Here is an 18315-nt window from a genome sequence, read left to right on the forward strand (position 1 = left end):
TTTCATAGTCTTCTGCGCAAGGTCCACAATATTTCAGATCAGACTGGTTTGTGATTTGTGCTTTCCCCCCCACTGATGTATACAACGTATATGAAAAATATGCTAATTGTAAAGGAAACCTAGCATTAACACTCCTTTGTGACACTAGTTGTCTCTACTTCGCGTATCAAAAACAGCGTTCAAAATCGGTTTTATGTCAATGTTGACCGACGTAGAAATCAAATTAATTTCAACCCGCAGGATAAATGTCAAAGACTGTTGTTTCTAAGGAACAGATAGCTACAGCACAAACTTAGCTAAACCAACTATTAATATTAACTTCGGTGCTGACTGTTAACAAGAAACTTGCTTTTACGTCCCTTGCCTGCAATACCAAACCTTTTTAAAAATGTCCATGACTGAAATCAAGTGTAACCTTTTAAACCATAATTTATTGAAGTTGAAGGCCAAATGTTAACCCTACTACACCATATTTAACGTTTTTAAAACTAATTTTCAATTTCATGTACAAGACTGTAGAGTTTAAACAGGATTCTGCTACCACTTTTTATCATTCTACTAAACATGAATAATTCTTTACCAGTTCAAAAATGTCTAAGCCATTTAAGTTTCTGCATAACAAGCCTTTAAATGATTCTTATTATAAAGTATTTCAGATATTCTTAATCATTGGATGTGTTGGTATCATATAATCCCAGTTTCTTTGTTCTGACTTGCCTGAATTTCAGCAGCTTTCTCTTAACTACCCCTCCCTGCATCATCAAAAACTGCATCACACTTAGCAATCTAAATTTCTTCTGCCTTGAAACCCTTCCTACAGTATGTGCACTCAATGATTTGAGTATCTGAGCAGATACTTCTGCTCAGATATAATTTAAGATCCTTATTTACCCACCACTCCTTTATCACTTTGCCCCTTCATATCTCCTTATGTCCTGGTCACCAATGCTAAAACTTTGCTGTTTAGTTTTTCCTTCCCTTCACTTTCATGCCTGCTCATTCTGCTTTAACAGCCCGAGTGGAACCAGATACTTTAACATATCAGAAAGAAACTCTGGCACTTCCTTAAAAACAAATTTATACTCTAACTTCAGATCATATGACTCATAACTGCAATTTATACCTCATGTTTGTAGACATTTAAAGCCTAATAATTATTTAGTTATAATGCAATGTTTGCATTAAACTTCATTTATCCCCCTCTATTTTACAGATACAATGTTAATAGATAAATGTTAGCAGTTCAACATCCAGGTGATATCTTGTATGAAGCCATCTCCTAAATTAATTTCAATGAAATACTGTGGATTGATGTAATTCTCGGCTTATTTTTTCTTAATTCAGACAATTTCTCAGTTAAGTTCTCAACCTTTGTTCTTAGAATTCACTTACACATGAAGACTGAAGAATTGTTCAGATATGTTGAAGGAAATGAAATAAGGAAAAAAAATCTCATTATAGTCCCAATAACCAGGTGATCAAGAGGACTATATTGTATGTTTCCTTCAACATAAAGCTTTCATGAATGGCAGAATGTTTCACAAAACTTTATTGTACTTTAAGTCCATAACCCTGAAATATGAACTGTAAAAGTGATGTTTCTAACACTGTACAGTGCAAAAAGTCAAACTTGTTAAAAAACGCAATATGCTTTAGAATTACTTTTGTATAGATTTTATTGCCGCTTTCAAGTTTGTATGCAGTATAAACTTAATTTCTTTGTACAAAAGACATTCACAAAGAGAAAAGGGGACATTTTTTTTTCATTCTTCATCCAATTAAACTGAAAACAAAAGTCATTTGGTAAAAAATACCTAAAACACACCCTTTTTCTAATCCTCATAATAAGCCACTAAACTGCCTCAGCTCCCGCTCTTAAAAATGACCAGCATATAACTTAAAATATTTAAAAGCAACACTTAAAAGTAATTTTAAAAAGGAACACATAAGCTAACTTATTTTGCAACATATACCGTTACTCAATCATTGTAACATAACTAATTACAATGGTAGTATTTTGAATTTTATGTTACAGGTTCTCCAGCTCAAGGCAAGATCAGTCCAAGGTGAATGACCCTTGACCAAAAACATTCTCAACAAGGTAAGACTGTTATTCAAGCTGCCCCCTCAAATCTACCTGGTAAACTCAACCGTTTCATTATACTGACCATGTAAAAAGTAACAAAAGCAAAAATATTAAAACTTCAAAAACAGTCGAACTATAAATTCATCCATTCCAAGATTTTCATTGATACTACAGGTACTTATTGTATAATCACACGCTGAAGGTGGATGACAAAAAACATTATGGTTTAGTACTTAATTCACAAATCATCCCTGATGGCTATATTACATAAACTTGCATTTACAGATAAAGAAAATAAATTAACATTGTAAACAAGGTGAATACATTGCTTGAAGTAATAATTCAAAGTCCAAGCAGGAGTTCAATTGCACATAGCAGGAGGTCTAGAGTAGATCAGAGATCTATAGCTTTTGTAGTTGACAAAAATTTGCCTTCAGGCAATGGATTCTTAGGTGAGCCTTTGAAACGGCATTTTTCTTTCTCTATGATGTGATGCATGATGGATCTCTCTGCATTAGTTTGATTTGGACTATTATTCTTATTTGCCAGCAAAGAAACCTTGGGTTTCTGTTGTACCTTGTTAGTAACATCACCAAGAGCAGATTGCTTTGTTTGGTGAATGAAGCTTTTGGTACTGTTGGAAAGTTTCTTGTGTTCATTACCAGGATGATAGCAAGGTATCGGGTCTTCAGGGTTTTGCAAACAAAGCCCCCCTTTTGAAAACAGGCCACTTTCATGACTCACTGACTTAACCATCGTTGGGGTGGTAACTTCTGAGGAGCAGTTCATGCCTCCTGTTGGTCTTCTTTCCGCAAGCAGTGAATTAATCCTTCGGACAGACTGGCGTACAGGGGTGCGTTGGAATTTAAGTGGGGACTTGATTGTTTTTGTCTTAGGAGTATGATCATTCAAAGAAAGCACAGTAAATCTTTGAATGTGATCGGCCACCCTTAAAGGTATAGTTTCTGAAACATCTGATACTGGTGATTTTTCTAATTTGTTTTTCTGAAATTCTGTATTCTGATCTGGCATTCTTGGAGTTTCAACTTGCATATCAGATCGTGAAACATCACTAACAGGAGGTGCCGGCATTTTGAGCAACTGAACTGTTAATGTGGATGTACAGAGAGGTGACTGTACAACGCCCGAGACCGCTTTATCAGGTAAAGCGGTAGTGGTATTAAGATCTTCAATAAAACTGCTCTTTAATATCTGAGCTTCGCCAGTTACTGCACAGTCATTATCTAGATTGTTACTCTGGAACACAGCTTGTTCAATTCCCTGTGAAGCATCAGACTGATCTGATCTTGGCTGCTGACAGCTTTCTAGTGATGGAGACTCACTGAGAATGCCTCTTTGGTCAAACATGAAGTGCTGATTCTCCATGAGATCCTTTTGAGGAGAAATGCAGGAATTTCTAATTTTTTCATATGATTCACATTCTTGAGAATTAGACTCTGGCAAAAATACTGAGTCAATTAAAACATCATTTTCTCCTTCTTTTAAGTCTATTTCCTTTTGTGGGGAGCTTCTGTCCCCAATAAGTGAACACAGATTACTCCCAGATTCTGTGAAAGCCTTTTTAATCTTCAAGAGGGTTGTTCCAGTGACACTGTTTTCATCCTCAGTGAAGGAGTTATTACTCCTAAGGTTTTCACTGCTGGAAGTGGATCGGAGATCTTTAGGAATACCAGCTATAATTGGTGGCTTTCCAGAGATCAAGGCAGGCTCAGAGAAGTAGCTGCTTTTCAGGTATTTGCCCATTGGTGTTTCTGTGTAGGTTTCATCACTGAATACAAGAGGATCAACAGGGCTGGCTCCATTCCAGGATGTCCTGTGGGTTGTTGGATCACACTGAGGGGTAAGCAGATTCTCTTCAGATTTGCTAATATACCTGGAACCTAAAAGACAAAGTACAATATCGTTAATTATTCCAGGAATTACCAAGTTGGACGTCACTATAAAATTGTCTACAAACTGCACATTTTAATGGTTACACCATTTGACGTGTTAAAAACATTCTGCCATTCTACATCATTTTCTCTTTCAAGTATAATGAGTGTACCCTTGAAAAGTCAGCGCCACATTTATAAATTCACTTATTCATACCACAAAATTGTTCTTATTCGAGAAACATACTTCAAATTACTCTAACGTTTTTATTACAGTTCTAAAGTGTCTGCCTCACTAGTTTCGTTGTGATTTGTATTTGACTGTTTATTAAATCACCCTGGAAAAAGGCATCACCTAAGAAAACATTTTTTAATGCATGAAACATCAATCCAATAGTTTTGCCATTTGTGTAAATTATTTTATCTTAATTCCAGTTATTCTGGAAGGATACTTTACAATAAGTGTTAGATACAGATTGTACAATAGTTGTTAAAAGGGCTATAGTATAAAATATACTTACCTTTTCTTGTACATTTATTTCTTATGATGACAGGACTAAAGGCAGCATCTTTTGCAGACCCAAAACTGGTGTCACTTTCTTGTGTGGCAAGGCGCCAACCAATGTTTTCTGATCCTTTTGGTGCCACAAATGAATTTGATATGACGCTCTGTTGGAATAAAGGTATCTATCTTTTAATTTGAGAAAGTTATTGCATATTCTGTTTTTGTCTGAATATAAATATAAAAGGAAATTTACCATTAAAACATTACAAATTGTGCAAAATATTTAAATATTTAGTTTTTTATTTTTTCCCAATGAATTGTTCAAGATCAGCTGACATTTAGAGAAAAAAATTAATCAGGTATTAGCAAATAAGCATTTCCAACAAAATATTTTGTAGTATTACACTATATTAACATTTTCTACAAGTTTTAAAATACATACTATTAAAGTTCAAATAATAACATGCTCTTACATTAATGATTAATATGCATACATGGTTTATGCAGGAATAACCATTCCTTACAGAAAAGTTTGCAGAAAACAATGAAATGCACAGCATTATAGATCATTTTAGTGTACTCTACAATGAAAAGGTCTTCAAAATACCAGTTACGTCAAGTTTTACCAAAACAAATATTGAAGACTTTGCATTGATTACAAAATACTATTACAGTACAATGTAGCAGATCCTTTAACATTAATTAATAACATAATAAACATATATTAATAACATTTAATATAAATTACTGTTATAATAAAGATTAATTATTAGTAATCAATTACACTTTATACAAAAAACCTGACTGTGCTTTAATTAATCAAGCTCAATTTAAAAAAAGTCAATATGCTTAGCAAAAGTACTTTGTCTTTAGAATTAAAGTACTGATCTTTAGTGTTCAATAGTTATACTTATTAGTCCCATTGATTTTAAGACCATACAAACAAAAAAAACTACAGTACACGAGAAGATTTAAATCTTAAACCCAAAACATAAAACAATAAGACTGTTAATACAACCAATTCAATCTTACAAATTGAGTTTAAATTTCTTCCATTTTATTTGAAGCCAACTTTTTTCTTAGACTATGGGTGGCAACATTCAACCATTGGATCCCGGACTTACAGAATCTCTGCTGCTCTTGCCAAGACTGAACCGAAGACGCAGTGACTTGCGTACCACTTCTTTTCTGCAGACTCTTGGGGAAAAGCATCCTGCTTTTCCAGATTCAACTCTGGGAATGCAAAATCAAAACAAATGTTTAAAGAAGATATCAAAATTGTCAAAATCTTGAATTCTTATTCTTTCTTTGCGTTTTACTTATGGTACAACTGTACCGGTCAACTGATCAATGCTGACTATTCGTTTACTGAAATACTTCTTTTCAAGCGGATTCCAAACAAAGTTTAACATTTTTAAATGAGACACCTGATTTAAAACAAAAACTAATATTATATAATACCAATAACATGGGACAGCAATACCTCACTTAGTGCTAAGGATACATTCCAGAGAAAAGAGCGGTGTTGGAATCAGTACTAAAAGAGGCAATTAGAACATGGATTCAATGGGGATGCGTTTCAGGGGGCATTATTTCTTAAGATTAGATATTATTTCCAAGAGTGACATTAGAGCTTCATTGGAGCATCAGTAATGGGGGACTGATAACTTTACAACTGAATATAATTAAATGCATTTTATACAGAAAGAAGAGTTGTAATCAACTGTCTAGATACAGATAATACAATTGACTACACATTAATTCAGTTGGAGCTTGCGTAGATTAACCAATTTGTCTTTACGACTCCATCTTTGATTAGAAAAACTGCTATAAATGTCATGTCATTTACCAAACCGCTTCGTACCATATGGTATCGTGGGAAGCTGGAGCCTACCCAGCAAGCAATGAGCGCAAGGCAGGGTACACCCTGGACAGGGCACCAGTCCAATGGAGGGCAAGTGCAAGCCAATAATATATGGGGACAATTTGAAGGCCACGGTAAAGGCTGAGGGGGGAAATTTGGCCCGGACACCAGGATAACTCCCTACTCTTATTGAGAAATAATAATAATAATAATAATAATAATAATAAACTTTATTTTATATAGCGCCTTTAAAGGTGGCTTCTCAAAGCGCTTTACAGGATGACAATAACAATAAATAAGAAGACTACAACAATAAATAAGAAAAATTTCACAAGACAGGACACAATTATAATTACAGCAATACAACAATAACAATAGAGGAGACCGTGGAAGATGGTATTAAGAAGAGCAGAGGGGTGAAGAATGGAACCAGTTAAGTAAAGGCTTTTCTGAAAAGGAGGGTTTTGAGTCTGGATTTGAAGGAGTTTAGAGAAGGTGACTCTCTAATATCCTTGGGCAAGGAGTTCCAGAGCTTGGGGGCATAGCAGGAGAAGGCCCTGTCGCCCATACAATGTAGACGGGCTTGGGGGACAGTAAGGAGGGCAGAATTTGAAGAGCGGAGGTTGCGAGGTGGGGAGTAGGGCGATAAAAGTTCAGACAGGTATTGAGGTGCCAAGCCATGTAAAGCCTTGTAGGTGAGCATGAGGATTTTAAAGTCTACGCGGAATTTGACCGGAAGCCAGTGCAAGGACTCCAGGATAGGAGTAATGTGAACACTTGCACTAGATCTGGTCAGGATTCTGGCTGCTGAATTTTGGACATACTGCAGCTTGTTCAGAGTAGATTTAGATACCCCAGGGAGCAGAGCATTGCAGTAGTCAATTCGAGAGAATACAAATATGTTGATCAGCTTTGCCCGGGGATCTTTAATGACCACTGAGAGTCAGGACCTCAGTTTAACATATCATCCAAAAGATGGCACCCATTACAGTATAGTGTCCCTGCCACTATACAGGGGCATTAAGACCCACACAGACTGCAGGGTGGGCGCCCCCCGCTGGTCCCACTAACACCACTTCCAGCAGCAACCACAGCTTCCCAGGAGGTCTCCCGTACAGGTACTGACCAGGCTCAGCCCTGCTTAGCTTCAGTGGGTAGCCTGTTGAGAGCTGCAGGGTGATATGGCTGCTGGCCTGCTGTAAATGCCATAATTAAAATGATGTTTCTCACTGTGGTGAAGCAGTGCTAATATACAGTGCCTTGCGAAAGTATTCGGCCCCCTTGAACTTTTCAACCTTTTGCCACATTTCAGGCTTCAAACATAAAGACATAAATTTTTTATTTTATGTGAAGAATCACCAACAAGTGGGACACAATTGTGAAGTGGAACGAAATCTATTGGATTTTTGAAACGTTTTTAACTAATAAAAAAATGAAAAGTGGGGCGTGCAAAATTATTCGGCCCCTTTACTTTCAGTGCAGCAAACTCACTCCAGAAGTTCAGCGAGGATCTCTGAATGATCCAATGTTGTCCTAAATGACTGATGGTGATAAATAGAATCCACCTGTGTGTAATCAAGTCTCTGTATAAATGCACCTGCTCTGTGATAGTCTCAAGGTTCTGTTGAAAGCGCAGAGAGCATCATGAAGACCAAGGAACACACCAGGCAGGTCCGTAATACTGTTGTGGAGAAGTTTAAAGCTGGATTTGGATACAAAAAGATTTCCCAAGCTTCAAACATCCCAAGGAACACTGTGCAAGCGATCATCTTGAAGTGGAAGGAGTATCAGACCACTGCAAATCTACCAAGACCTGGCCGTCCCTCTAAACTTTCAGCTCAGACAAGGAGAAGACTGATCAGAGATGCAGCCAAGAGGCCCATGATCACTCTGGATGAACTGCAGAGAACTACAGCTGAGGTGGGAGAGTCTGTCCATAGGACAACAATCAGTCTTACACTGCACAAATCTGGCCCTTATGGAAGAGTGGCAAGAAGAAAGCCATTTCTCAAAGATATCCATAAAAAGTCTCGTCTAAAGTTTGCCACAAGCCACCTGGGAGACACCCCAAACATGTGGAAGAAGGTGCTCTGGTCAGATGAAACCAAAATCGAACTTTTTGGCCACAATGCAAAACGATATGTTTGGCGTAAAAGCAACACAGCTCATCACCCTCAACACACCATCCCCACTGTCAAACATGGTGGTGGCAGCATCATGGTTTGGGCCTGCTTTTCTTCAGCAGGGACAGGGAAGATGGTTAAAATTGAGGGGAAGATGGATGCAGCCAAATACAGGACCATTCTGGATGAAAACCTGTTGGAGTCTGCAAAGACCTGAAACTGGGACGGAGATTTATCTTCCAACAAGACAATGATCCCAAACATACAGCAAAATCTACAAAGGAATGGTTCACAAATAAACGTATCCAGGTGTTTGAATGGCCAAGTCAAAGTCCAGACCTGAATCCAATCGAGAATCTGTGGAAAGAGCTGAAAACTGCTGTTCACAAACGCTCTCCATCCAACCTCACTGAGCTCGAGCTGTTTTGCAAGGAAGAATGGGCAAGAATTTCAGTCTCTCGATGTGCAAAACTGATAGAGACATACCCCAAGCGACTTGCAGCTGTAATCGCAGCAAAAGGTGGCTCTACAAAGTATTAACGCAAGGGGGCCGAATAATTTTGCACGCCCCACTTTTCATTTTTTTATTAGTTAAAAAAGTTTCAAAAATCCAATAGATTTCGTTCCACTTCACAATTGTGTCCCACTTGTTGGTGATTCTTCACATAAAATAAAAAATTTATATCTTTATGTTTGAAGCCTGAAATGTGGCAAAAGGTTGAAAAGTTCAAGGGGGCCGAATACTTTCGCAAGGCACTGTAGGTAGGTACATCTGTTCTTTGGAAGAGTTTTAGTTTCGGAATGAGCTCTCCCTTTTCATTTTCCCAAATGAGAAATAAAGTTGTATTGAATCTGAGTGCAGTCACAGACTGACATTAATATACATTTTAGTTAAGAAAAATAAAATTTAGTCCAAACTACATTCATTGCCCATAAACACAGTTTTACATGCTAACCATGTTTCCCATCCCCCAGTTTAAATTAAGATTTACTGCAAATTGATCTTTATATATTTATACTTTTAAACGTATGTATAATAGAAAAAATACTTTTAAAGGGTCCTTTCGTCTTTAGAGGGGTAGCAAATCTCAATGGAACACCTACCTGTTCACTTTTTTGTACTCAATTCTTTTACTTTTTCTTTTTGCAGAATTGGCAGTGTGTCTAACCCCACCAGCAGAAGATACTGCACTGTGTGAAGAATCCAGAGATGTAGAAGGACTAGCATCATTAGTAGGACCTGGAAACAGGAAGGATTCAGTGGATGAACTGAAGATGTAATTTCAAAGTATTAAAAGATAACTATTTTAACAAGAATAATAAAAAATCATTTCAATTTATTATTAACTGGTTTGTTTTGGGATTTGTCAAGGTTACACCATGGGTCTTTAATGGACTACAAGTAGTATCACTTTTGAAGCTGAATCTGTAAGAATCTGACAGTGCAGAAATAGTTTAATATTTCGTCCATTATAGTTTATCTCACACACACTTTAGCTTTGCCTAAATCCATACTGTTAAGTGGTAAGAGTTACACTTTTCTTTTTGTTTTCACATACCTGAGCCTGGAGTTGAGCCACTACCAAAAATGATGTTTGGAAGTAATTCTAAAGCAAGGTTGTGTTTCAAAGACCTTCGCTTTTTGTTGGAAAATCCCAAGCCTTGTGCAGACTCATGAGGAAGCTTTCGTTTGGAGTTTGGAGTCAATATCACAGGAGTGGCTGATGAAATAACTGCAAGCAAGACAGGGCGCACATGTAAAATGTAAAACATAGCACAGACATGTAAAACCATAGGATAATTGTTGTGTACAACAAAACGATTGATCTGCGAGTTATGACCTGGGCAGGAGTGTATAGTGTATAGTATTGCTTGCAAGATGCGATTGTGATGCTGTGGATGCCCTACTTGGCAGACCTGAGCCAATTACAAATTTGTGGGATATGCCAGAACAGTATGCGTTACCTAGGGCTCAGAGATCAGTGAATAGGCTTATACTTTCCCAGACTCTATAAGAGGAATGGGATAGAATCCACTGAGAATACATCAGCAACCTGGTGCAAAGCATGTATAACAGATGAAGTTTGCAGTACTTCCAACAATGGTCATTTATGCTATTAGCCTTGTGATTTTTATAATAGGTCCCCAGTTGATAAACTCTCTTGATATTAAATGGTAATCAGCATACTTAATTTACCTACGTCATATCGGTTCAATAAAATGTCAGTTACAAGTGGCTGACAACTGGATCTGCATCTTTTGCAGTTGTACGTTACTTTTGAAGACGCATATTTATGACTGCCTACACTGTGATTTTTTAATACATATAATAAGCCTCCAGACTGATTTTTCATCTGTAATTCTGTGGTAAAACCAGCAAAAAGCAGTCATAAAAGCAGCAAAAAAGGCAAGCAGTCACTGTAGCAAAAGCACGATTTTTAAAGCACATCATTTATATATCTATCAAAGAAGAAGGCAGTCATGGCATAGCAAAGTTGCTAGATGTCATTTCTGTCCAAGGACAAATCAGAATTTCAGTAAAAAACTACTTGAGCATTTACATTTTTTAGCAACTCTGTTATTGACTATATTTTTGCTTATAGGCTAGAATCACACAAAGCTTTAAAATGTAAAATGTGCTTACAAAAGAAAAGGCAAAACCAATCAAAAAATTTAATTTGAACTGCCCATCACCAACTCTTCAATTGCAAACAGAGGAGTCTGAAAATGTAATATTTTCACCTTGACAGAAGAGATTGAGAAGATGAAGAAGGGTATAAAATGACTGTACCGAGATACCTACCTGATCCATCAAACTGAGGTGTATTTGTGGGTGTTCTATTAGTTTTTAACTTATGGAGTGCTCCATTAACCATTTCTGTAATGTAAGACAAAGCGAAATCTATCATGTTCTATACTCAGAGCACCACTAAATTATATTAAGAGCCAGGATAATTTTACGCATTTAAAATACACTACACAATTTCTAAAATCATAAACAACTGACTTAAAGTCACAATGTTTTGCAGTTTTGACTCTTAGAAGGCATTCCTACACATGTATGTATGAGGCCAAACCATTTTCCAAAAAAGACTAAAAGAAAATGAGTCACTGTAAACAGAATCCAAGTTATGAAAGGACATAAGCAGAGATTCAAAGAAAACAGCCTCCCAGAAGGATACTGACAAGAACGACAGATGTTTCACTCCAGACTTACCTCCAACACTTCGCCGCCTCCTCTTTTTTACATCTGAAAACTCACTCTCCCCTCCTTCTCCCCTACTTTCTAGAGTGGGCGTGGCAAGACCACCATCAACTCCAAGCATTGCAGGAATCTTCTCCATGATAAAATGTGGTGCAGAACCTGGTGCAGAAGTCAAAAGGATACTTTTTATGCACTAAATCGTAGACATGTCTTTTTCAGAAAAGATTTGGAGAATCTATCCCACTCTGTTCTGTGACCGGTCAAACTCTACTACAATACAGATGAAGTTAGGAAAGGCACATCAAAATGATTCAAAGGTTCTCTAAGCAAACCCAACATTCGGTTATTAAATGCTTAACTACAAGAGGGTCTCTACATCTTCGGATTTAATATTCAGTATGCCCGATGGGGTCTTGGATGAAAGAAGAGCAGAGTGGGATGAAACCGACCTGAAGGCAGTTAACAGCAACTTTCAAATTAGCAGTGCAATAGACTAGGATGGTGAGATAAATATAGCTAATGAGTGAGCAGGGCTGCTTGCCGAAATATCCAGTACCCAACATCTGTACCTCAACATGGTCTTGTTTTTGTATTATAATGAACTGTTATGTAGGCGGTGTGGGGAATGACAGGCTGGAAACAATTTACAGCCTTACTGAGAGCTTTAATGCCAGTTTCATTACAATGGGGCACGCCAATCATGGAGGCAGAGAGAAACTGCAGGCTGAATGCAGAGGAGGGATTCATGTTTATTTTACCCGATTACTACAAGTTTGTGATTACTGTTATTTCTTTTTGTTGATCAATGTTATTGAACTTAAATTCAATGCATTAGTACTTTAAATATCATATAAAGAAGGGTTACCTATGTTTTTTTAACCATACATACTATATACTGCAGTTGATCATGCAGCGGTATGAGGTGGACTTGGTTATACTTGAATTTGGCTATTCAGGATGGGAATACACTGAACTCTCACAAATGTCGACATCATGCAAAACGAGCTCATGTACAGGTGACCAAAACCAGAAGTAAAAATCTGAACTTTTAACAAATAAAGAGCTTAAAAGACAACTAAAGGTGAAAATATGAAAATTAAATGCAACCTCTTACCAAAAATGTCAGCATGCTCTATGAAATAATGCACTATGGCTGCCTGCTGTTTAAGACGTTTTTCAGTTGTTACAGTCATCTTTTCATTTACATTACTGGAATGCAGGAGATTTGGAGCAAAGATCACAGATAGGTTACTGCTGTCCATCTTGTTCTTTGCAGATCTAAGACAAAGCAAAGAAGGATTAACAAACTGAATTTATGATTAAAAAGCATTCCTTATTCACTTGTGGTCCGTTATACGGATTTATTTTTAAACTGTGTATGTCCCACTTATTACATGTTTCTTGAGAATGGGCAAAAAACGAACAATTTTAAATTAGAGTGCTTATGTTTATTTTACATTTCTGAGCCTTATGAGACGTCCCATTTTATTAGGGATATTAACAATTAACAATACTGTATGTAATCTACTTGATACACAAAGAAAATAATTCCCCAAATTCACAGTACTGATGAAAGAAGACTTTTTAGTGGCACAGTGAGGCTGTGTGAGCCTACCTCTGGGATACATTTTTGAGAAAGTTAAAAAAGTAACGCAGTGTCTGAGAAACTCCATCGGGAAGCATGCATGAAAGCAGATGTGTGGCAGTTGTCCTCTCTTCCTCTGTCAACAACTGCTGTGCCTTGAGAAGTGCATCATGCAGTTCGGTGGGAATGGCAGGTTCAGGCAGCTCTCGGAAGAACTGCTTAAGAAGTCCAGCTATATCACAAGGGAGAGCTGAAGGAATACAGTCCTCTCCCATGTCCAGTTTAGCCTACAGAAAGAAACGGGGCTGGTGAAACAAGTCACTTGCTACCTTACTCTAGCATCAAATGCACTGAGCTAAGAAATACATGCCCGGCACTCAGAATTACTTTCTTGATAGGAGATACAAAGTTTTAAACTGTTACATTAATGTAAACTTACACTATTTAAAAACTGGGGAACCAATACAACACTGACTACATCAACATTCTACTCACCTTGAGTTCCTTTAGGCGGACAACAGAACCAGATTTTCTGAACAAACCCTCAGTATCAACATTCCGCAGAAGATTTTCACAAGCATCTACCAGAAAGCTGGGAAAGAAACAATACATTCAAGACCCACTCTAACAAATACCAAGAGAGATTAAAACTGAGTCCAGTATACATGTATATGGATTTGTCTTAAAAGCAAAAGCAAATATTTAGAACGCAAAAAAAAGAGATCACATGTGAGAAGAAAAGTTTTACTCCAAACTATGTACCCATATTTTTAAACGAAGGTTAGAATGTGTGCTTACCGAGGTACTGTCCCATACTCTGCTACACTGCACTGAGGTAAGGATTCAAGAGGCACCCCAAAGATCTTGGCCTTAAAAGAAAGAAATAATTCAACCAACGGATAAATCCATCTTATACATTGGCAGAGCTTCAGACAGAACTGAACTCAGTGAAACCATAAAGCAAATATTTGTTAAAGGTACTGAAGCTTCCAACCTAAAGTGAATCTTAAACATAAGCAACAAAAGCACACAAAGATTTTTGCTTTTACTTTAGAAATAAAGTACAAAGATTTTGGCTATCAACTAAACATTTTGTATGTCTCTTCAGATGGATTTTATAGCATTCGTCATTCTGTAACTTCTATGTTCTTCATCTGATCCAGGGTTAAACAGGGGAGGGAAAAATACACCTTGGATGGGATGCCAAACTATTGCATGGCATAGACAGACAAACAAGCACCCCTCACACCACAGCCAATCTTCCCAGAACCCAATTAAACTACCAGTATGTCTTTAGACTATGGGAAGAAATCATATCACCCAGCAAAAACAAGGAGAACATGCAAAATCCATGCAGATAGCACCCCAGGTACAGAACTAAACCCAGGGCCCCAGCACTGTGAGGCAGCATTGTTATTCACCGTACCCCTGTGCCTCCCCATTCCAGCCCTTCTTATCAACAAATCAAGGTTTTATGTAATCCAGGGTCCCAGTCTGGGTCCTGGGGACCCACACACTGCTGGTTTTCATCGCAGTGGAGCTCAGTGGAGTTAAATGAATCCTTAAAGGGGATCTAATTAATTATATTGTTACATTTGGAGGTTATAATGAATTGGCAATGACGAGTGCATATCAAATAACGCCATATTGCCTTCATTGTCTGCGATCCAGAACGAGGCAACAAAACTTCTGGTGACACAAAAGCACCATTAGCGGGCCTATTATACTGTAAACATGCTTTAGACCAAGTGACTTTTGCTACCATATTAACAGTAAATATTTTCACAAAACTGACACATACAAGGCAACATGTTTTTTAGATACTTTTAAGTATTGCAGCAAAAGGGCAACCCATTAAAATACACTCTTCATCATTCATTTTGTTAGGAGACCATGGTACTCATTTGCTTGAGCTTGAGCAAAGTTCACGATTTTACACGTAATTCAAAATTTGTCAAATTTTCCGATATTGTCAATTAATTTAGTTACTGAGATTTAACAACCTGTCTGAGAAATTGGGACTGCAGCTCCACCTTAATTTGAATCAACAAGCTGCTTGTTTGAAAACTTATTTGTTTTTCTTCTATTCAGACGTTTCAGTTTTTTGTTTGCAAGCTCCAATAAGTTCAGGAACTAAACACATGGTGTTCAAATCAAAGCTATTCTTGGGTGTCATATTAATAACTTAACCAAGCATTCAGGTGGAACATAAACCACCAGGTGTGTGGGCCCAAGGGATCAAACATAAGAACTACTGGTGCAGACCAGTCTGAAGGACATCAGAAAGTGCGGCGTGTGACGCAGACAAAAACTGATATCAACTCAACTCAACTACAAGGCTTTCCACTGTTAAATCGTGGGACCTTGCCTTCCTGCAGGCTCATCCTGACATGACAATTATGCAGGACAATGCACATCCTCATGCTGTTTGTGTGAAAGCACAGTTCTTATGGGATAAGAATATGAAAGCTATAAGCAGTAGAAGTACATGCCTGTCAAGGCCCTATGGGAGGAATGAGACAGGATCCCATAAAACAGCATCTGCAACCTGGTGCAAAGCATTTAAAACATACTGACTGTTTGGTAATGGAAATATTATCATCAGCCTGGAAAAATCAACAAGAGTCACCCTCTAAACAAACATTTCCAGTGCATAGCTGCAAAAATGACCAAGAACACAAGGTGGCACCATTTTAATGATGACATTTCACCTGAACATCTACACGGACTGCATTCCAGACATCAGCAAAAAAGTCTGTGCATTACTGGTTATAGTAGTTTATACTGTTTTATAGCATATGCGGCTGCAGAAATACCAGGAGCAATATAATTTAATAGCATCAATACCAATCAATTACAAATAATCAGCATTGTAAGGCAAAATATTAAATTGGACACGCAGCACTGTTAAGGTCAGATGAAATGGTAATTTCTATAGACTTTATGAAATGATGTTCTACCACAAAACAGTGTTCATTTTTAGCTCTGAAGCTCATATTCAGTAGTGGGAGCAAGAGACAATAAACTCCATTTAGGTTGGAGCAGTAAATTAGAAACCGCCAGGATGCATAAAGACATTATTGTAGTTGTCAATTATGATAAATTCCAGTGACGCCAAAGAAAAAATGCAGACCTGGCATCACATATCCGCATTTAGAAGAACAACCCACTCTCACCAATTGCATTGAAAAATACATGATGGAAAAATAACAAGGTAATTCTAAAATTTGCCTCCAATGTAAAGCAAAGTAATGAAAATGTTTGATTTGTGAACCATATCCTAAAGAAACTCCAAAATGTTAAGTATACCAAAGTTTACTATCTTACATATTAATCAACTTAATCTTTCTAAATCTTAATAACGGCAAACCCAGTTTGCCATGTTTCATACACTAGCGTATACACCTTTGTAAACAGAACTTTAACACTAAACGACTCCACCTTATTCATATTTTCCCCCGCTGAAAGTCTCTGAAACTTCCAGGACATAAGTATCAACTAAATAACCTGTTTCTTACTATTCAACAGCAGTAACAGAACACAATTATGATTTATCTTGACACCGTGATACAACACAGGATGCAGGCTTTCCAGGGGTGTTTTAACACAGGAAGAAAAACAACGTCACCGATTTATATCTATTGCAATAAATGTATTTCTGTCTGACTTACTCTATGCAGCATCACGTAGCCAGTCTCTAGCTTTCAAGGATATTACTTTTAACAACAATGGAAAGGGCGGGTTAACAATTTGTTATTTCATCGGTAAACATCTGCTCATGAAATAGCTGACATTCCTTGTGCTGGGTTTGGAAAACGTGAAAGAACACGCCAAGGGGTGCTTTGTAAATCAATGAATGAATCAAATGGATGAATCAAAACTGGAAAACGGTCTAGCCGGAACATTAGTTTTGAGAAACGCGACAGTTAATTTTTAATACAGGAGTAAATGGACTCGGCTGGTGCGACATCTGGCCAGCACTCTCTTACATCGCGTGACCAGAGGCCCGCTTCCTGAAATTTGAAAACTAGTTCCTTTCTTGATCTATGATCAAGGGTTAAACCGTGAGCGATTTACACATCCGTGTGTGCTAGAGGAAATGTGAGAGGAATGGTGCTACAGGTATATTGGTGCTATATGGAGTATTTAAAAAATGTTTTTTTTCCCCAAACAGCACGCTTCAAAGAATAGCAGTCTTTTAAATAACCACGAGTCGCACTTACACTTTCAATCTTCTTACCCATGTACACATTTAAAATCCATCATGTATTTAGAGTGTAAGCGACCGTGAGATTAAGTGCCCGGTTGTACATATTGCTTATTAGAATGCTGACATTATGCTCATTTTAGTGCCAATCTTCATTCATAATGACCAAAACTGCCAATACCAATGACAAAAACTTCAAACTTACCGGGTAGCACGCTGTCACTTTGCTACTGCTGCCTTTGTTTTTATTCCAGTTCTTGATTCTTATTCCGTAAACACGGAGGTGTTGCACAATAGCCAAGCGGATAACATTTCTGTCGTAGAGCCTCATCTTTCGGTACGATAGTGGATTTCGTACAATTCCGCACTTCTGACCGCGTTGAGCCGTTTCTGCTTTTACTTTTCGACAATCTTTCGAAACTAACCGAACCTTTAGCGATACTCTTATTCCACTTCGCAAATCTTCCCCTTTTTGTACTATTCAGATTCTACACCCTTAATTAGATTTGATACAAAATACCATTTGGATCGCCACTTACTCAGCCCTCTCTCACATACACAGCCCTCTCTCACATACAATAATCCCTATTCATGTCTACTTGCCTTCACGTATTTCTCTCTTCTCTTCCCACCTCACGCTTCCCTAAATTACAGTAACCCTGTTACATATTCGTCATAGCCTATTATACCAGTATATTACTTTTTTTCTAATTTATATATGCATCCTAAGTACAAATCCTTAACTCAACCATCATCCCCCCCCGTCCTGCTCTCTGTAGAAACTATTCAAACGGCAGCACTTTCTGCATTTTCTTCGCTGATTGGCTAGAGCCAGTTCAAATATCAAG

General features: G+C 37.5%; 1 protein-coding gene and 1 long non-coding RNA gene across 3 annotated transcripts; one reads left to right on the forward strand and one right to left on the reverse strand.

The window, feature by feature from the left end:
* Positions 1-1658: 1658 nt before the first annotated feature.
* arhgap11a (Rho GTPase activating protein 11A) lies at positions 1659-18272 on the reverse strand. 2 transcript variants are annotated; one of them, XM_088648420.1, is made up of 12 exons: positions 17673-18272; positions 14059-14129; positions 13756-13852; positions 13291-13547; positions 12790-12953; positions 11688-11834; positions 11274-11348; positions 10030-10203; positions 9575-9710; positions 5608-5716; positions 4500-4647; positions 1659-3987 (listed from the first exon to the last, which is right to left on the reverse strand). In XM_088648420.1, the coding sequence occupies exons 1-12, from the start codon at positions 17796-17798 to the stop codon at positions 2480-2482; spliced, it is 3012 nt and encodes a 1003-aa protein (XP_088504546.1). In that variant the 5' UTR covers positions 17799-18272; the 3' UTR covers positions 1659-2479. The 2 variants fall into 2 exon arrangements, with proteins under 2 accessions (XP_088504546.1, XP_088504547.1); XM_088648421.1 differs by lacking the exon at positions 11274-11348.
* LOC148653433 (uncharacterized) lies at positions 3858-9810 on the forward strand. Its single transcript, XR_015941665.1, has 3 exons — positions 3858-3947; positions 4533-4661; positions 9621-9810. It is a non-coding gene; the product is annotated as an uncharacterized LOC148653433 (long non-coding RNA).
* Positions 18273-18315: the final 43 nt, after the last annotated feature.

This window comes from Lepisosteus platostomus, chromosome 10 (genome assembly GCF_059453375.1).
Source record: "Lepisosteus platostomus isolate fLepPlt1 chromosome 10, fLepPlt1.hap1, whole genome shotgun sequence".
NCBI classification, from domain to species: domain Eukaryota; kingdom Metazoa; phylum Chordata; class Actinopteri; order Semionotiformes; family Lepisosteidae; genus Lepisosteus; species Lepisosteus platostomus.